General features: G+C 36.7%; 2 protein-coding genes across 4 annotated transcripts; both read right to left on the reverse strand.

Annotated features, from left to right (window-relative positions):
- Positions 1–105: 105 nt before the first annotated feature.
- Positions 106–15,968, reverse strand: LOC110690890 (zinc protease PQQL-like). Of its 3 annotated transcripts, none has more exons than XM_021867788.1 (22): positions 15,314–15,965; positions 13,816–14,062; positions 13,591–13,716; positions 12,289–12,426; positions 12,056–12,190; positions 11,711–11,968; positions 11,504–11,641; positions 11,313–11,382; positions 11,014–11,227; positions 10,370–10,475; positions 3,583–3,816; positions 3,119–3,283; positions 2,889–3,038; positions 2,707–2,798; positions 2,510–2,591; positions 2,300–2,383; positions 2,055–2,171; positions 1,852–1,962; positions 1,300–1,383; positions 704–904; positions 559–612; positions 106–435 (listed from the first exon to the last, which is right to left on the reverse strand). In XM_021867788.1, exons 1-21 carry the CDS (start codon positions 15,523–15,525, stop codon positions 562–564), a joined length of 3,015 nt encoding a protein of 1,004 aa, XP_021723480.1. In that variant the 5' UTR covers positions 15,526–15,965; the 3' UTR covers positions 106–435; positions 559–561. The 3 variants fall into 3 exon arrangements, with proteins under 3 accessions (XP_021723480.1, XP_021723481.1, XP_021723482.1); XM_021867789.1 differs by having other exon boundaries at positions 106–438; XM_021867790.1 differs by lacking the exon at positions 12,056–12,190 and having other exon boundaries at positions 15,314–15,968.
- Positions 15,969–17,239: 1,271 nt separating this feature from the next.
- On the reverse strand, positions 17,240–18,542 carry LOC110691103 (transcription factor MYB87-like). The gene is made up of 3 exons (XM_021868037.1): positions 18,268–18,542; positions 18,000–18,129; positions 17,240–17,867 (listed from the first exon to the last, which is right to left on the reverse strand). The coding sequence occupies exons 1-3, from the start codon at positions 18,401–18,403 to the stop codon at positions 17,363–17,365; spliced, it is 771 nt and encodes a 256-aa protein (XP_021723729.1). The 5' UTR covers positions 18,404–18,542; the 3' UTR covers positions 17,240–17,362.
- Between the last annotated feature and the right edge of the window lie 2,063 nt (positions 18,543–20,605).

The raw sequence follows: 20,605 nt of genomic DNA on the forward strand, positions 1-20,605 counted from the left end.
ACCGTGTTGGATACGTATATTCGTTCAAGTGTCAAACTCAATTCGTTCAAGTGTCATTGTCAGTTAGTGACCATACTCTTGTCAAAGTGTCAATAGAGATGAATGTACATCAGGTGAATTGAAGAGTCTTCATAACATAGGCTGCATAATATAATGTATTACATATATGTTGTAACAGTTGTGTATTCATACCGGAAATCGCCCAAGAATTACAGTTAAAGAATCATCGAAAGGAAAATAATATACGTTGTGAATCTTAGTCACAACCCAAGGAAGATGGTAGTTCATGTTCAGTCAAATAGTGGATGCCATAGCACCCAAAAGAATCTAGGATCTAACTATACTTAGGTAAAGCTGACGAATCCACTGTACAAATGGGATGAACTAATACTCAAGTAACTGGCATATTAACGTAATGTTGGCTGCTGCATAGCCCTGCTACGAACAGAAATTATAGGTAAGAATGTTGTGAATGAACTAGTGAATTTCTTTTCCTAGAAGCGAAAGTCATTTAAGTGCGAGGCAAGGACTGGGGAAGGCATACGACTCGACTTATACCTTTTAGTGAGAAATGTGTTTCCTGGCAAAAACTTTCCACACTTTGTCCACAGTCTGCACAAATCAAACGAACCATAGTCAGAAGAAAAATTAAAACCAGAAAGAGATGCAGCCAAAAGACTCAAGGAAAGTGTAAATACCATACCTTCATATATCTACCATAATATTTTTGCTTAAGTTGGGTTTTAAGTTGGTGTTTCAGTAAACGAAAACGATTTGTTTCTGGTATTAAGGTCAATGAGACATAATGCTGTTTACAAGGGTATGGCAAGATTTTCTGCAGTGCCCATTTTGCAGTTAATGGAGAGAGAGTTTGTCGAGCCCTGCTTCTCGCTTTGTCTAGTAACTGCATATAAATTAAAAAAGAAAAAGATAGGATAACAAATCATTAAGATGCACCATACAGCAGTAAGACATTAACAGAAAACTGAGCTCCTGTGGTCATTTTTTTGTTTTGCTGGATGTTCTTACAACCACGGTAAGCACAGATAATCAAGTTTGATTTTACTCCTAACATTTTAACCAAAACTAAAGTGACTAGAGTGACTTCCAAGTTCCACTCCAAATTTTATACTGTGTATAGGGAACAACTTGATCATACTTTTGAACTTTTAAGTTTAAAGAGAAGCCAATGGAAGATAAACAAATGGTAAAAGCCATGATTTCACTTTTAGCAGAAGAGGGGACCATAGACAAAATAGGTAAATATATGTAAAGATTTCAGCTCAAATAGGTATCGACCTGAAATGTAGATTCCAGATTATTATCAGTATACAACCTCGAACGGTAGCTCTTCAAAATTTGAAAAAGCCAAAATATATTTTCCTGAAAGAAAGCAAAGATGAACCACTTAGAAAAGGGCACAGGTTTCTCACAAGAGAAGAACTATTATATACATAAAAAGAGTACTCATATAGGCAGTACAGTCATTGAACTGTAATGGACTAACTCCAAATGACTAACTACATTGCCCGTGAATCTCAATTGTGGTGAAGCATTAAGAAAAAATTGGTATACAGATAGCAGATATATGAAAAAATATCTATGTTACAATAGGGTAAAGCCTGGCATATCAAGGACCTCCTACCCTGCCCTGGGCAAGAGCTTTTGAAGAGTCATTAACATCATATTGAACATTGACATGGGAGTAGGTAAGATAAGATGGATCATAAGGCTTATTACTTGTAGCCACATAAGATAAATAAGAGAATAATAATGCAGTAAATAAGAAAAGCAAGGACATCAAAACTGAAGTATATGCAAGATGTGTAAGTTTTGTCATTAAGGAAAAACCTGCAGTTCATTTTCATGGTCCCTCTGTTCAATTTCAAGCACAGTGGAAACATCTTCTTCTGAAGGTCCATGCTCTTGCAGACGCAGTGTCTCATCTAAAGCAATATCAACCTGCATGCCAAGAACTTACATAGTCATAAACACATTGTAAGTGAGCATATGTTTTCTAGGATCACACAAAAGAAAGTACACTCTACACTCACCAGTGCGGAGGAGACATTTGGATCACATGAAAATTCGATGGTTATCTCACCCTCCAAATCAGCAGTTTTTGATGGCTTGCTATATCCAAAGTTAGAATCAACACTTACAGAATATATCTGCACCTCAAAAGAAATTGTGTTTAGATTAATCTAAAATGTAGGAGCCATAATACTTTCTGACATAACCTATTTTACTTATGCACTAAGGTAAAAAAAAAATTAAAAAAAAATTCAGTGTAACTTACCTCTCCATGTTTGAAACGGAGAGCCTGGGTCATTTTGGTCTGAAGAAGCTGGCTCAAAAATGTAGCAAACCACATCTCTTCCAGCTTTACCCCAAAAAATGAAAAAAGAAAAGAAATAAAATAACCACCAAAATGTGGAATTTGAAAAGGGGAAAAAAAAAGTTATTAGCTATGAATAATGCCGAATTTTAGTGGAGAAGTCTCACATACCAGGGTCTCACTGCACAACTTTATATTCAAAGATATATGGACTGAACACTGCGCTTCCACCATGGGACTTCTAACAATTTCTCTACAGTATAAAATAGTATCTAGAGGATTAAGATTTGGGTGAGGCTAAAAGATTCTAAAAAGAGTCAGATTGTCTTCATGTTGGTTAAATTTGAATTATTGCTGTGCATTATTACCTTACTACGTTTACAGGAGGACTACTAGGTAAGCCTTTAAGGTCTTCCAACTTGAAATGAAAAACAGGTTCAGAAGGCTTTGGGATTCCACCCTACATTTGTAAATAAATACAAACAATGTAATGCTGCAAGTTTGTCAAGATCATGTTTGCTTTTATCAGCAAACAAAATACAGGCTTTACCAGATACTCTAGTATCAATGGATGAATCATAGCTGGATCAAGATTGCCTATAATCACAACAGTAAATGTCGAGGGGTCTTTAAAGCTACAGTCAAAATATTCACAAGCTTTCTTTGGATCAACTTTTGGAAGATCATTAACAAGCGGTGACTGCAAAAAGAATATGAACACTGCATTATTAAAAATCTGGTATGAGGCATAATATTGTGGCTATGTGCAGACAATCATACCTTATAAAAGTAAGAATTTCCATATTTAATTCTTGTCACCCTATTTGTGAAGACACTGTAAGGATCCCTTTCATCTGCTCGAATCATTTCTTCTACTATATGTATCACTCTTTTAATATCGTCTTCATCAGGCTCCACACAAGTCACAAAAAGTTGATAGACAAGCTAGCATGAGGAAAAATAAGAGGAAAAAGTAAAATTAGCTATGCTATAACTGTGATTTGATTGAGTTTAGCAAGAAGCTAGGAAAGTCAGTACTATAAATAAGACGCATGTGATGATTCATCTAATATCCACCATTGCCACACTTGAGGATGAAGAATGGGATTTATTTGGTCATTATTGTTGAAAGTCAATCACTCTAGTATCATAGTAATCTTAGTAATCTTACTATCATTGTGCATCCACAAACTCGTAAATGACACCAAAATTTTTAAATCATAAAGGGGAATACAATAACAAACCTGTAATGCAGTTTCTAGATCTGAAGGTGAACAATCACCTATGAAACTTCTAGTATATGCGCTAAGCTCTGTGTAGACACCAGCTCTCTTGCCAGCCAACATATCCTCTAAAACAGTTGGTTTATAACCAAACTGGCCAATCTCTCCAGTAATACTTGAGCTTAAAATGCAAGAAAGAAAATCACTTTCTGAAAGTTCTGAATAACCTCCATAAGAATATCCTTTAAAGATAACCTGTCAAACGAATACCTTTAAGAATATAGTACTGGCAGATGAAATTTTTATGATGGTAAATTTCAGTTAGTCCTCTTACAATTGAATAGTTATATAACTATATTCTTATATATGAATACAAGAAATCAGTGGATAACACATGATTGACAGAGAAGAAGGTGACACAATTACACAATACTGATAAACATCAGGGGAGTAATAAGATTACTTCAAAGAGATGAAAATTGTAGAAATGGAGTCTTTTTAAGTATAGTGCTTCACTTTGAATCTATGCAGACTTTGTCAAATCCCATTTTGTTGTTACTCTTTCAAAGTTCTTAAAATCCCAAGGACAGTAAACCAAGAATATACAATTTTTTATACAGCCACGGGCCACATGCTTATATCAGTCTCTTTTTCTATTTTTGATTGTTAAGCCTTTTTTAATTAACCAAAGGCTTAATGCTCCTTTTCCTTCTGATTTTTAAAAGAGAGAAGGCAGAGGGAAGGTAGGGAAATCACAATTATTTAAGAACTTAGTAAAAACAATGAATGACAATAGTAAAATATCTTGTGAGTTGTGACATCACATACAATTATTCTGTCCTCTTAACTCCATACACAAGTTACTCAATTATCAGGGGATCCTAAATTTTTAATCATGTCTTAGTTAATCATGTAATGGCTCCACTCAGATATGTAGGTTGGGCTATCAGGTTAAGACAATGACAAGCCTGATAGCATCAAGGGTGTTGATAAGTATATTAGGTGACTCGTACTTCGTAGCTTTGTCCGCCCGATCGGGCGGACATTGCCCGGTCTGACCGGGCGGAAGAAGAAGAGGTGCCTGGCAAATTCGTTGAAGAAGCTGCTCTCGCGCCCGACCGGGCGAGCCTTCGCCCGACCGGGCGAGCCTTCGCCCGATCGGGCAGACCTTGCCCGGTCTGACCGGGCGGTGGGGGTTGGATACGTTGAAGCATTCGTATGGAGTTTTCTTCTCGCGCCCGATCGGGCAGACCTTGCCCGGTCTGACCGGGCGGAGAAGGAAAAATACGGAACGCGGATTTTGCGGTTTTAGGTTATCTTATTTTATTATCTTTTTGCCCAAGTATCTTTTAATTAGGGATTAATATAAAACCTCCCTAATATTAGTATAAGGGTTAAGAGAGAGAGAGTGAGAGCCGTTCTTGAGAAATACAAGAATCATCTTTGTAATCTTTGCAGTTTATAGTGAAATCATTCGATCTCGGTGCCCGTGGACGTAGCTATCACATCGATAGTGAACCACGTAAATTCTTGGTGTTGTTCTTATTGTTTGCATTGAATTTCTTTATTGTTTTCTTGTTTGTTTACGACCTTTGCTTCCGCTGTCGCACAACAATTGGTATCAGAGCTCAGGTTCAATCCTTGGAGAGTTTCTTGAAGATAACAATGGCAGGAGATTCAACAATAAGAATTGAGAAGTTTACCGGGAAAAATAGTTTCGGGCTATGGCAAATTAAGATGAAGGCTCTGTTAAAACAACAGCAGATATGGCGTCCGTTGGCTCCAAAGAGTACTACTTCGGAGTCAGGAGACGGACCGACTGACTCGCAGTTAGAAGTTATGGAAGAGAAGGCACACTCTACCATATTACTTAGTCTTGATGATCAAATCATCACGGAGGTTGCTGATCAGGAAACGGCGGCTGGATTGTGGCTGAAGCTGGAGTCATTGTATATGACTAAGTCGTTGACCAACAAATTATTACTGAAACAGCGGTTGTTTAGCCTCCGGATGCAGTCAGGTACTTCCTTACGGGAACATCTAGAAAAACTTAACTCTATTTTGCTTGATTTACGTAATTTAGATGTTAAAATTGATGATGAGGATGCTGCGTTGATTTTACTTGTATCTCTACCGTCTAGCTTTGAGAATTTTGTAGAGTCTTTTGTTGTTGGTAAGGATTCTATAACCTTAGAAGAAGTGAAGGCAGCACTTCATACTAGGGAACTCAGAATGAAAGCTACGAGTGATAATGGGGATAATGGTAGTGGGTTATTTGTTAAGTCCGGAAAGTCTAAAAAGAATAAGGGGTTTAACAAGGGGAACAATGCTGGGTCGGGTGCTGGAAACGGCAAGGATGGATCTAGTAAAACTACTACTAAAACATGTTATTACTGTAAAGAACCGGGTCACTTTAGGAATAATTGTCCGGTGAGGAAAAACAAGTCCCAGGCTGCTGTAGTTGAAGAGAAACCGAATGAGAGCTATAATTCAGAGGAAGATTTAGCATTAGTCAGTTCTGCTAGGTCTGATGATTTATCTGATAACTGGGTTCTAGATTCGGGGTGTTCGTTCCATATGTGTCCACGTCGAGATTGGTTTGATACATATGAACCTCGCAATGGGGGTATGGTTATAGTCAGTAACAATGCTCCATGTAAGGTCACAGGTATTGGTTCCATGAGGTTGAGGACTGTTGATGGGCGGAGGTTAACTTTGACTAATGTACGGCATGTTCCTGCTTTAGGAAAGAATCTGATTTCATTGGGTACCCTGGATGACTTGGGGTACAATGGTGTGTTTTCAGATGGGGAGTTGTGTATTTTCAGAGGTTCTGAGTTGGTACTTAAGGGTATCAAAAGGAACACCCTCTATGTTTTTGAGGGTGTTACACTGCCTAGTTCTGCGGTTTGCGCATCTGTATCTCACCAGGAGATGACTAAGATTTGGCACATGAGGCTTGGTCATATGGGGGAGAAGGGGATGCAGCTATTGTCCAAGAGGGGTCTTCTATCCGGGGTCAAGGTTGCCAACCTTGAATTTTGTGAGCATTGTGTGTTTGGTAAGAAACACAGGTCAAAGTTCAGCAAGGGTGCTCACATTACTGATGCAGTGCTCGATTACATCCATTCAGATTGCTGGGGTCCATCTAGAGTTGAAGGTATGGGAGGTTACCACTATTTTGTGTCATTTGTTGATGACAAGTCCCGATACACATGGCTTAGGTTGCTTAAGTCAAAGGATGAGGCCTTCAAAGTTTTCAAGCAATGGAAAGCTTTGGTGGAAAATCGACAAGGAAGGAAGATCAAGAAGCTACGAACGGACAATGGGCTAGAGTTTTGCAAAGACGAGTTTAATCAGTTCTGTGCAGATGAGGGTATAGGTCGGCATCATACTGTCAGGAAGACACCACAGCAGAACGGTGTAGCAGAACGGGTTAATCAGACACTGCTAGAGAGAGTCCGATGCATGCTCTCCAATGCAGGGCTTGGGAGGAGGTACTGGAGTGAAGCTGTGTTAACAGCTTGTTATGTCATTAATAGGGGTCCTCATTCTGGAATTGATTCCAAGATTCCGTTTGAGATCTGGAGTGGTAAGTTGCCTAATTTTTCGAATTTGAAGATTTTTGGTTGTGTTGCTTATTATCATGTTATTGAGGGTAAGCTGGATCCACGAGCCAAGAAGGGGTGTTTTGTTGGGTACGGGGATGGTGTGAAGGGGTTTAGAATTTTTTCACCTTCGGAGGGTCGGGTCATTCTTAGTAGGGATGTTACTTTCGATGAAAACACCATGTATTCAATTAAAAATGCAGAGATTTCAGATTTGAGAAGGGAAGGAGACAATTTATTACAGACAGATGGGGTACTTGAGGTACATCAGTCTACCATTGCTGATTTACCTCGGGTACAATATATTGATGATGATGCTGATGTTCCAGTGCCGGGTACTCCTGAACCTGAGATTACTCCTACTCATTCTAACTCTGGGGATGAGGTGGAGCAATCTAATCAGGGGTCATCTAGTCAACCTGACACCATTCTTGAGATGCCTAAACGAGTTATCAAGAAGCCTGTTAGATTGATTGAAGAGATGGAGGGAAGAAATTGCTGTGTTGATGCGATGACAGGTTATGCATTGAGTGTAGCTGATGATGTAGAGTCATTTGAACCTGCCACATATAAACAAGCAATTAGTTGTAGTGAGTCTGCGCAATGGCTTGCCGCAATGGGTGAAGAGATGCAGTCCCTTTACAAGAACAGAGTGTGGGAACTGGTAAAGGTACCGGAAGGGAGGAAGCTTGTGGGTTGTAAATGGATTTACAAGAAGAAAGAAGGGTTGTCGGAAACTGAGCAAATACGTTTTAAGGCTAGGCTAGTTGCTAAGGGGTTCAGTCAGGTAGAAGGGGTTGACTTTGTTGAGATATTCTCACCTGTGGTTCGACATACTTCTATCCGTGTGTTATTGTCAATTGTAGCACATTTTGATCTTGAGCTGGAGCAGTTGGATGTTAAAACGGCCTTCCTTCATGGCGATTTGGAGGAGGAGATTCTGATGAAGCAGCCCGAAGGATTCGAAGTTCCTGGAAAGGAACACTATGCCTGCAGATTGCTAAAGTCATTGTATGGACTTAAGCAATCCCCCCGACAGTGGTACAAAAGGTTTGATTCTTTTATGGTTTCACAAGGTTTTGACAGGAATTCATATGATTGCTGTGTGTATCATAGTAAGCTGGATAATGGTTCCATGATTTATCTTTTGTTATATGTTGATGACATGTTGGTTGCCACAAAGAATAAATCTGATATTGCTAGATTAAAGGAGATGCTTAACTCGGAGTTTGACATGAAAGACTTGGGTGCAGCTAGGAAGATTTTGGGTATGGAGATCTACAGGGATCGGGCTAGAGGTAAGCTTTTCTTGACTCAGAAAAGCTACATTGAAAAGATTTTGTCTCGTTTTGGGATGGAAAAATCGAAGCCTATAAGTACGCCAACTACTGTTAGTTGTAAGTTGTCTTTGTCTATGTCACCTCAATCAGAGGAGGAGTTGTCTTATATGTCTAGAGTTCCATATGCAAACGCGGTTGGTTGTTTGATGTATGCTATGGTCTGTACTAGGCCGGATATTGCGCATGCTGTTAGTGTTGTAAGCAGGTTTATGGCTCGACCTGGGAGGGAACACTGGCAAGGGGTGAAAAGGATTTTTCGCTACCTGAGAGGGACAGCTGATATTGGTCTTGTGTACGGGAATGGTAAGGAATGCTTGGTCACTGGGTACAGTGATTCTGATTATGCAGCTGATGTGGATACCAGGAGGTCTGTGACTGGTTATGTGTTCACTTTGGGTGGTTCTGTGGTTAGTTGGAAGTCTACATTGCAGTCATCAGTTACGTTGTCAACTACTGAAGCTGAGTATATGGCTCTAACTTCTGCAGCTAAGGAGTCTATTCGGCTCAAAGGCCTAGTAGGTGAACTGGGTATTGCACAGGATTTTGCTACAGTGTATTGTGATAGTCTAAGTGCGATTTGCTTAGCTAAAGATCAAGTACACCATGATCGGACGAAGCACATTGATGTCAGGTATCATTTCTTACGTACTGACAAGAGGATTAAGGTGAAGAAGATTGGGACTGCTGACAACCCGGCTGATTTCTTCACTAAGCCTGTTCCGTTTAGCAAGTTTAAACATTGCTTAGACTTGCTAAATATTGATTACTACGTGATGTAGTAGGCCCTGAGGGGCGAAGTTGGGGAGCTCCTGGTGTAGGTGTGTTGGCATTAAGGTGGAGCTTGCCCGGGGCTTGTGATGCAGGTGGAGCATTATGAGTTGTTATACTTGGAGACGAGTATGTGATGGGTCTTGGTTGAAGACTTATCGGGATGTATGGCTTATGCATGAGTCCTGCATCGGGTTTGGCTTGAGATGTTTTTTCACTATGTCTTGATGGGGTCGTTTGCTGACTACGAGTTCTCGTCAAGGTGGAGATTGTTGATAAGTATATTAGGTGACTCGTACTTCGTAGCTTTGTCCGCCCGATCGGGCGGACATTGCCCGGTCTGACCGGGCGGAAGAAGAAGAGGTGCCTGGCAAATTCGTTGAAGAAGCTGCTCTCGCGCCCGACCGGGCGAGCCTTCGCCCGACCGGGCGAGCCTTCGCCCGATCGGGCAGACCTTGCCCGGTCTGACCGGGCGGTGGGGGTTGGATACGTTGAAGCATTCGTATGGAGTTTTCTTCTCGCGCCCGATCGGGCAGACCTTGCCCGGTCTGACCGGGCGGAGAAGGAAAAATACGGAACGCGGATTTTGCGGTTTTAGGTTATCTTATTTTATTATCTTTTTGCCCAAGTATCTTTTAATTAGGGATTAATATAAAACCTCCCTAATATTAGTATAAGGGTTAAGAGAGAGAGAGTGAGAGCCGTTCTTGAGAAATACAAGAATCATCTTTGTAATCTTTGCAGTTTATAGTGAAATCATTCGATCTCGGTGCCCGTGGACGTAGCTATCACATCGATAGTGAACCACGTAAATTCTTGGTGTTGTTCTTATTGTTTGCATTGAATTTCTTTATTGTTTTCTTGTTTGTTTACGACCTTTGCTTCCGCTGTCGCACAACAAAGGGCTGTAGGATGATACTCAAAGATGTAATCATCAATTTCCAACGATGATCGTATTTATGGATTTATATCACCCTCCTCTGGCATATTATGTAAATAAGAATATTGCAATACCTGTTGGTATGCATGATATGCAAGAGATAAAGAGTTTATGGATTTTACAGCATTATAGACTAGTAGTTTAAGTTATACCTGGTCATTCTTGAAATCTGTACATTTGTAGCAAACCTTCATTCCATTTGACAGAACTAATTCAGTAACTCCAATATCTTGATATTCAGATTTTTTCTCAACTTTCCTGAATAAACAGAAGACCTGGAGTTGAATTAAAAGTGCCTAAACTACCACAACTGAGAAAGGTATCATATAGTAGCAAGAATTTTGATTTGTTGGGCAAGATCTGCAGCACAGATGGACAATAACCACTCATACTTACTAGGCGTAAAGCAGCATTGTTATTTAATGAACCTAGAAACCTACAAATCCAAAATCATAATAAAGCTACTTGTGGTTAAGAAATAGAATACAATGGACTCCAGTCATCGTATTTTATACCATTAAAAGATACCATAGGATAGAGTAATAGGCCAAAATGTCTAAAACGAGACTGCTTTTCTCCAATAAAATCTAATCACAGCAGATTTTAGATCTTGTTGCTTCCATTTTCAATCATTGATAATATATTCAGATGACTAATATTGCCAGCCTTACTTAGCCCTAACTCACATAAAAACTCTACTTTTGTGTCTTGTACTCTCTAGCCAGAAGTAAAAGATATTACATAGAGGAAATTCGATGATAGCTTCTAATGCAGCATGCTTTAGTGTGAAACTCACCCCGGATTTGGCTTCACCTGAACAACTTCTTCTGGAATGATATCATCCTCCCAAGGAGAAATTTTTCCTTCCTCCTCAAGAGAATTTGTCTCTGACACAAGATCCTTAAGATCTTTCTCTGTTACTGTGGCTCGAGGTTCAGTTATAATTATAACAGAACTTTCTGACATTTGTAACTTCTCAGAATACCTGGAAACCTCTGATGCTGATAACTCTGCTCAGATTTGATAGATTGTAATGAGACTTTATCTCCAGAAGATAGAAAAACCAGAAAACTTAAGCATTTGATCTGGACTTACGAGGTAGAATACTTTTAAAAAGCTGAGCCTCAAACTCAAGCCCAAGAACAGCTTCAGCTCGAAGAAAATGCTGAACAACATACAGGAATTGGTAAGGTGGTAGACAGAAGAAAAGCAAAAGATATAAATTGGTAAAAGCTGAGTTTGAAATATATATATATAGAGGAGAAAAACAGAAGAACTGCTTTTACCTGCAGATACTGATACCGCCAGGTGCTTGATTGCATTTTCTCACGCTCTAAATAAGCAGACTCCATTTCTGCCATGATATTGGCACAGGCAATTGATATCTCACGCTCAGAGAAATCATGTGACCTAACCCTTGCAAGCTGAAATAAAATGAATCAGATAATCAGTCAACTAGCCAGGGCAATACAGACATGATCATACAGACATACCTCAGTTAGCACTGATGTCAAGGCTTCAAGTATACTTTTTTCTTTGCAAGATGAAGATATTTGGACGGCTTTAACTGGACGAACCAACTCCACTTCTGCAGCGGAGCATACAAAAAAGGGTGGATTCTTTCTCCGAGATATTTTAGTGAATCTACGGTTCAAAGCTGAACGGAACACTACTCCAATGAGCCAGTCTTTATAGTCTCTTACGGTCTTAGGCTCATCATTTAACATCTTCCAATTTATCTCCACAGTAGTCTGTTGTCAACAAACATAGACCACATCAAAAGATACAGTCAATTGGCATTTTAAGTATTTATTTAATTATGGAGACAAAGTACTAACTCCTGATGCTTCTGGTTCAACTAAGCACGAAAACCGTGTTTCACCGTGAAATGGAATCTTAGGCCGTGGGGAAATTATTTGAGGCTTTGGTGAATTAATATGGCCGAATTTCTGGGCTATCAACTCAACAACACTCTGAGAGAGATCAAGCAGATAAGTAAATTTATTCATAGCTAATTTTGACCAGAAAACAAAACTAATCAATTATTTTCATAAGATTAAAGCGATGTAACCTCTGTATTAGGAAAGTCGCCAACTGCTATTACTGCCATGCTCTGTAAATTGTACCACTTCTTATAAAATTGCTTTGCAATCTTTGCAGGAGCTGACCGAATCACACTTTCCAACCCAATTGGCAAACGGTCTGCATACTGTGTCCGATCAAAGTACCAACACAAAAATATATCAAACTCACATTTTCATATTGCTAGTATTTCTTGAAATTGAGGAAAAAGATGCAAAGCGCAACATACACATAGAAGTTATTTGATAGGATCAACTACTATTACAAAATTATAAGAAAGAAAACTTAAATCAATAATTTTAAAAAAAAAAAAACAAAAACAAAAACAGAACAAAACAAAAGGTTCCATTAACTATATAATTGTTCAGTAAGCCTTCAAGACCCAACAATGATATAGCTTTAGCAGCAAAAACCAGACTTTATGCAGAACAAAAAAGTTTCACATTACAGATTTCTCCAACACTGTAAAAGATCTTACTTACATATGTCAAAAACACTTCCTATGAATACTATCAAAGTGGTACAGCCACTACAGTACTCTACACTTTTCAGAAGCAAGGCTAAGCTGAGTATATTTTGTTGTCATTGTAAGAAATAATATGCACAAAGGGTTCTAGGCTTCTAGCAGTTTATTATTAAAATCTACCAATATTAAGATAAAAAAAAAATGAAAGCAAAACTATGGGAAATGAGGTACCTTCTAAGACAAATTCCTCCACATCATCAACACCATAAATAAAAAATGATCAAGAAAGTACACAGGAGCTAGCAATACAATGATTGGGAATCCTCAAACTCCCCCTGCAATCACCCTCCCCTCCCAGCCACAACCACCACCACAAAGAATTTTTTGGCTATTAACTTCAGCAGACTACACATATACGTTGGATGATTTTTGCAAGGGATTGATAGTACAAGATAGATGCTAGTTTGATTCGTGATACACTTAATATTTACAGGATGCATCTACTCTCAGATCATATAACTTAGAGTACTTCATTCACTATTATAACTTCCACTTTTTTTCAAACAGAAAGCCACATTCTACTTTCTTTTCCTCAATTTCAGTTTGCCCAAACAATTTCTTATTTTCACATTTCGCAATACTTTTAGATACCAATTGACAGTGCTCTTCAAGAAGCTTCTCATTGCAGTTTATTTACATGATATAAATCACTGGTAAACTACTAGAAAAGAACCCTTAAAGTGGCTTATTTTATCAGAACTTTCTTTATTAATCCAAGTGAAAGGAAAGACAGTATACTCATTGTTCTGTAGTTTCCGAGCTTACCTTGGAACCCTTCATTATTGAAGCAAAGGTTTCTTCTGACAGGCGACCACTAGCATCCCTGCCTTGTCTATATTCTTCAAGGACAGCTCCTCTTTCTTTGTCCAAGTCCTCTTCTGAAATCCGAATCTGCAAGTAAATGAAGGAAACACAGAAAATTATTGACATTTGACATTGATATCACAGACTAATAGAGTAGAAGACAGGATGGAAAAAATTGATAGAAACCTCAGAACTAAACTCTGATAAAATGGAAATCGCCTCAGACAATATCCCAGGCTTGTCAATAGGAACAAACAGCTCATAAACAGTCTCATCAAAACTTGTGTAAGCATTTCCACATGCACCAAACTCAGCCCCTATACTTTCCAAGAATTTTACAATATCATGATTTGTGTATTTTTTAGTAGCGCTGAAAGCAAGATGTTCAACTATATGAGCAATTCCTCGTTCATTCTCCTCTTCAAAAATAGAGCTGCCAATATCAAACAAATTTTGTAAATGACTAATGTTCTAAGAGCTTATCAAAGAAGGATAAGCGTTACCCATGACAAAGCTCAAAGGAGAGTTGGACCACTTACAAGCTCAAGTGAGGCTCCGTCCCAAAACCAAGTGGTAATGGGAGAAGTAGCTTCTCGAACTTCTAAAGTATTTATTATCACTTTTCTTCTCTAATGTGTAATAGGTGACAACTAACACATGCAGTATACATAATGGAGCTTAATAACAACGAGAGAAAAAAAAAACGTAAGCACGAAATAATGTAAAAGATCATTGATCACGCCTACCACCCAGTAATATTTCGCACGAAAATTCTTTTCATTCATCCCCATTTATGTTATTTGATTAGCATCAATGAGTAACATTACTAATGAGTATTACCATACTCCTCTAACAAACTATGATCAGTTTTAACAGATATAACAGATTCCTTGATTTAAGGGAATTAGTTAGGCTTCAAATGGAGATTCCAAAAGAATATGACAGAAATTTTCTTACATTCTCGATGTAATGAAATCTTGTATAAAGTAGATCATAACATCATTTTGTATTCATTCAATCACAAACTCAGTTTTAGTACATTGGAAAAAATTCAATTCTGCTTTTCTTAACAATAACATAAACAAGATTTAATCCTAAGTAAACATGAACAGCATCAAAGTGATGACGTACACATACACGGATACACGTACACCGTACCCACAATATAAACATGTAGACGGGATTTGATCCAAGATCATAAGTACCATTCTCTAAGACTATGCCAACTTTAATCATTCAATAAGGGCATTAGTGGTTTTTCCCCAGAATTTACCATGTTACTCCATACTTTAGTCAAGGACATATTTCATAGTCGTACCGACAAATCACACATGGTACAACCAATCAATAATTTACAAGATAACAACAACGTCTCAAAGTTTATAAGAGTGATACGCATATAGTCGGCATTACTTCTAACAAAGAAAATACAATACCAATGGATATTATTGTCGTGCATTTCTAAATTAATACTCCTTATCATATAATACTATGATTTCAAATTTAATAAAAAAAAATATATAATGGACCCCACTAAGCCATTTACAAGACTGAAACCAATAATATTTATCTTTTTTCAAGAAAATTACTGTGATCAAGAAAATAAATGGGTAATGAAATTAATAATATATACTCCAGTTATTTAGAAGTAAAATTAGAAAAATGGGTAAGAAAACAGACATACCCGACTTTAACAGCAAGAGCAAGAGCAGCTCTCATTTGGGGTTTGGGATTGCAGCGAACATAGTAAGTCAACCCATTTTCCAAGGACCCATATTCAGCTCCAAAAGGGGTCGTATCAAGTCGTTGATCCGGGTCAAAATCGACCCGTTTAAGGGACTTGAACCTGTGTTTCTTGGCCAACTCCTTAGTCTCTTTTGGAAGATGAGCATCCATTATTGTTTTCTCTCTCCTCTTTTTTACAGAAAGAAAGAGGGAAGAATTTGGGAGTGAGTGTTTGTTGATTTTGGGGAATATTTAGAAAAAGGAATATACAATATACTTTGATTTATATAAATAATAATAGTATGTGAAATTGGTAATTTGTAGTTTATTTGTTATGGAACGTGGTTAACACCCTGGATGGTTTTTTTTTTTAGTATTTGATAGTCAATGACTAATTTTCACATATCAATTATACAAAGTATGAAGTACGGAGTATTAATTTTGTTCGATAAGGTGGGTCGTTTTAAGCGACAAATCGATTTAAGACATATGGAGTGAATTAGTTTTTATTTTTACTTTCTTTTTTGAAGGGAATTAACCTTAAACTTTTGAATAGCAAAACCTTATTGTTATGTGTTTGGGCCAAGTCCATTGTCCTAAGCCCATTGATTTGGAATTACGAAAATACCCCTCCATGATCCAGTCCATCATTAGTCAGAGCAAAGTACGGATTTACCCCTAATCTGTCCAACTAAGTACAATTTCTGTCACTTGAAAGTACATCTATAAATAGCTCTTCAATCATTAATGAAGGTAACTTTTTCCTAATTTTCTCTCCTTCTCTCTCTACTTTCTCTCTCTAGAAAGTACATTTGTTGACTTAAGCATCGGAGGGGCTTTTCCGGGTCACACCCCCGGGGCAGTTAACCTTCTCTCTTTTGCAGGCCGAGTTCTCGGACAGCAAGGCGAAGCCGAAGGACACTCGGATATTCACTGGACTTAACCTCTAGGACATCTTGATATTATTACCCTAACCCCGAGGAGTATTCTGTTTCCAAGAACATCGTGTAATTTCTAAGAGTGTGGAATAACTCAAGTGGTTAGAGCTTCCCTCTCGCTTTCAGATGATCCTAAAACCGATTCTCACCCATGCCTTTTGTAGCTCTCTAAACCAAAAAAAAAAATGTTGTGTATTTTCTAAATATGACAAGAGTTAAATAATAAATATTCTAAAGATCTAATTTCATTACCTTTCTAATAAACCAAAACTTTACAATATTAAAAGATCCGAAATGAAAATCTTAGCTCACTCCCCCTTGCCCTTTCCCCTCTCCTCTAAAGATCGATGGTTGAGGGTCGTGCCTTGTGTCAAGTTCATGTGCTTTGGGGTTGACTTGGCCCAACACACAAGCTACTTGACAATTCATACCATGATTTAATTTTCAACAAGTTGGTCCAAGCCCACATGTCGATCAGTATGTCACTAACTCGTTGTGTTGTGCTAGTCGAGCCATTTTTGCGAGCCTAGCCAAGTTTCGTTGATTTTAGAACACTTATCATGTCATATTGGGTCATATCGTGTTATACCTTGTCATGTTTCTCCTATATAAAAGTCCAAAGACCGACACACACAATAACATGATATGTCGTACGTGTCATGCCTAGCTAGCTATACCAATCATTCAAGTTGTGCTTTTTTCATGTTATGCCTCAAGCGCCCAATCCAATACTATCTTTACTCTTCTATACTCCGTAGTACATACTTTCCTCATCCACTCCACTGTTTTTAAGGTACCTAATATTGACAAGGTCATTGTTTTGATTTTATTTCTTGGTGGACCAAGATATTATATCCATGCATCATGCATGATTTGTCTATTTTGCTACTATTTGAAATTTCATACATGAACCAATAAAATATTATAATATGAGTAAATTACGACACTGTCAACTATAACCTTCAATATTTTTTTTATACATTCCAATAAGAATTTGCTAGCCTACAAATAATTCAATATAATGTAATGAATAATTCTACCTTAATTAAAAAGTACATTCAAAATAAAAATTACATTAAAAACCCATTATTGCAAAATGAATCATCTAAGAGTGAAGCTATCTCACTGATTTTCTCCTCAAGTTTAGAACCAACTACAACATCATCAAAAGATTCAGACAACAAATCCATCCAAAACTCATCTTCTTCACCATTAATCGAAATCGATCCCGAGCTTTTTTGATCAAATTCCACATAACTTGATGATGACCCTGAATAGCTTGAAATCTCTGGAGTCCTTGAACCACTACTAGTGTCGTAGCTTAGAGTAACATTTTCTTTACCTTCTCCAACGTCGAAAATGCCACCTTGACCTAATCTTGAACTCATTATACTTTCATTACCTAGAGTTTGATGATTGAGTGTACTAAAATCTGTATTTTTGTAAGATGAAATCATAGAAATATTATTATTCTTGAATTTTTGTGATGATATTTTTTTCTTAAGCTTGGTGTTCCAATAATTCTTCACATTGTTGTCTGTTCTTCCTTGTAAATTCGACGCAATTACTGACCACCTATATAAACATATACATATAAACATACAATATGGTTAGTCCATGAAATATTATTTCAACAAAACAATATTCAAAATAAACTTATGAATGATAGCATTATATAAAAATAAATACTTGTGCATATATATATACCTGCTACCTATGTTGTGATAAAGTGATAGTATTATGTAATCTTCTTCTTCGGTGAAATTATCATGCCTAATATCCGGTCTAAGATAATTTAACCATCTTAAACGACAACTCTTCCCACATCGATTTAACCCTGTTTCGAAAACATTAGGCTAGCTTAAAACTCGAGGCCTCATGAAATCTAAGATATTAAATATCTATACTTATAAAAAAATTTAAAGTTACAACTAATATGTAACAGAGGTAGACAGGTAGTATTTAAATTACTTACCGATTTTTTTAGGGAGTGAAATCCAGTTGCCTCCATTGCCATATTTCGCGACAAAGTTTACAAGCATTGTATCTTCTTCAGCAGACCATGGTCCTTTTTTAACCTTAGCTTTGTCACAACATGGTGATCTTCCCATTGTTGTACACTTAGCTTAATTTAATTAACTTTCAAATATCCGGCGACTAAGTAATTTTAGTACTTTGATTACTCACTAAATGTAATGAAAAAAAAAAAAACTAGGAATATAAGTTGAAGTATGAGACACAAACACTATATGATATACTACATATTATGTAGTACTTGTATATATATATGAAGACCATGGTTTAATAGTACGGAATTATTGACTAAGTCTGACTATTTTAAAAAAAAAATATAGTGTATATGATATATGATTGGAAAACTTCTTTGTTTTTTTGGTGAGAATTATATTGAACCAAGTCAAGGAAGATTACATCAGATATAATAAACTTCTTCAAAGTATACAACAACAATGTCATTGCTGATTGTAACACGGATATACAACTGTATTTGGTGTTTTTTTTTGCTTAAGTCAAAACGTATGCTTGTCCCAAAATATCGGAGGGAGAACTACTGATGTGTGAACAAATTTTAAACTTGATCGATGTGGTATACTGGTATCGCTAAATCAATCTCGAGTCTTGATAGGTTGAAGAAGATTATTGGCTAAGTTTTAAGAAAATGTACACGCTGAGAAAAATGAGAAAAAGTTTAAGGCAACTAACAATATTTTAAACATTGAGTGTAATTAATTTTTTTTTTAAATTAAAATTTGTATAAAAGCCAAAATAACTCAATAGACTTGTGAGATAGAGTTGCATCTCAATCTTCATAGTGACCTCTACTCAATAAAATAGCAAGACTGCAAGAGTGTTTGAGTCACTTAGAAGTCAAGAGTAGAATGGTATCAATGAGAATTCCCATCTTTTTATTGTTTAAATCATGTAATTTTCACGAAATCCATATAACGGCTAAGGGCCTGTTTACTTCAGCTTATTTTCAGCTCAATTCAGTTCAGTTCAGCTCCAATCAGTTCAGTCTAGTTCAACTCTAATCAGTTTAGTTCAGCTTCTAATTTCCTTCTCTCATAAAATGTTCATCAGTTCAGTTAAATTCAATTCAGCTCAGTTTAGTAAATGTGAACAGACCCTAAAACATAAGTTTTGACTAAGGTTACTTCATAATAAAAACTAGCCAAATGCCATAAATTAATTACAGTTCACATTGTTACAGTAGCCTCCATCTTAGCTTCTTATTATGTGACGCTGTCAAGTGTGGACGCAGGGTTCCCTTTCACATTGGAATTCAACAGAATTTTTTTTCAATTAATTACCTTAATGCACGTTTTTGTGCAGATTAATCTAAGTATCGCAAGTTTTACCTATTATTACCACAAATTCAAATATTCTTATCTTAATTTGACCATCTCAAATCAACACTTTTATACTTTGTTCTTTAAACAAAATATTAAAATCAAACTTACAGATGTATAAGTTCATACAATAAATGCAACTTGTATTTTTTTAGCCTAATGTAAATGATACTCCGTAAATGTTATTTGGAGGTCAAAGATAGTACTCATGCCTTCCAAGTTCTAACGATGTGGGGATAGGGACACGATATTACCCAAATGTATAACTTTTTTTTCAAAAAAATAATAATAATAAATAAAATAAAATTGAGGTTAATTGATGGGGTATGCTAAAATTGCTAATTATTAGGACTTCCTCTATCCCATAATACCTTGCTTGTTTTGACTATTATTAGACCCCGTTCACTACACTTTATTTTTGCTGAACTGAAATTATTTTTACTGAACTGAAATTATTTTGCTGAACTTAAATTATTTTTACTGAAATAAAATTATTTTTACTGATTCTATATATTTCCTCTTTGGTGTTACTGATTTTTACTAAACTGAAATTATTTTTACTAAACTGAACTTTTTTTTATTGAACTAAAATTATTTTTGCTGAACTGAAATTATTTTTATTGAACTGAAATTATTTTTAATTAATATTATTTTTTTTTAAGGTGAAGTGAACAGTATGGCCTTACATATTTAACTAAATATTTTAATTAATTTATACATAAAAAAAAATAAAAATAACTACAAAATATTGTTAGATTAGGCTCAATATACAGAGTAATATACATTTTAATACAAGGTTTTTTTTTTTTTTTTTTTTGGGATAGACCGTCAAAGTTAGGATTTGGACGTAAGGTGTTAAGGGATGGAGTATGACATGGAAGAAATAGTTAATCTCATGAAGCCACGAGTTTTAGAGAGTGAGGGATAGCTCAATTGGGTAGAGCT

The sequence above is a fragment of the Chenopodium quinoa genome, unplaced genomic scaffold (genome assembly GCF_001683475.1).
Source record: "Chenopodium quinoa cultivar QQ74 unplaced genomic scaffold, ASM168347v1, whole genome shotgun sequence".
Taxonomy (NCBI): Eukaryota; Viridiplantae; Streptophyta; class Magnoliopsida; order Caryophyllales; family Amaranthaceae; genus Chenopodium; species Chenopodium quinoa.

Coding starts and splice junctions, on each gene's coding strand:
- LOC110691103 (XM_021868037.1), bottom strand. CDS start 18,403: ATGGGAAGATCACCATGTTGTGACAAAGCTAAGGTTAAAAAAGGACCA. Junction 18,130..18,267: donor TTCACTCCCTAAAAAAATCG/GTAAGTAATTTA, acceptor TTTTCGAAACAG/GGTTAAATCGATGTGGGAAG. Junction 17,868..17,999: donor TATCACAACATAGGTAGCAG/GTATATATATAT, acceptor ATGTTTATATAG/GTGGTCAGTAATTGCGTCGA.
- LOC110690890 (XM_021867788.1), bottom strand. CDS start 15,525: ATGGATGCTCATCTTCCAAAAGAGACTAAGGAGTTGGCCAAGAAACAC. Junction 10,476..11,013: donor CAGGTGAAGCCAAATCCGGG/GTGAGTTTCACA, acceptor CTGTTTATTCAG/GAAAGTTGAGAAAAAATCTG. Junction 1,963..2,054: donor CAAATGTCTCCTCCGCACTG/GTGAGTGTAGAG, acceptor CTTGGCATGCAG/GTTGATATTGCTTTAGATGA.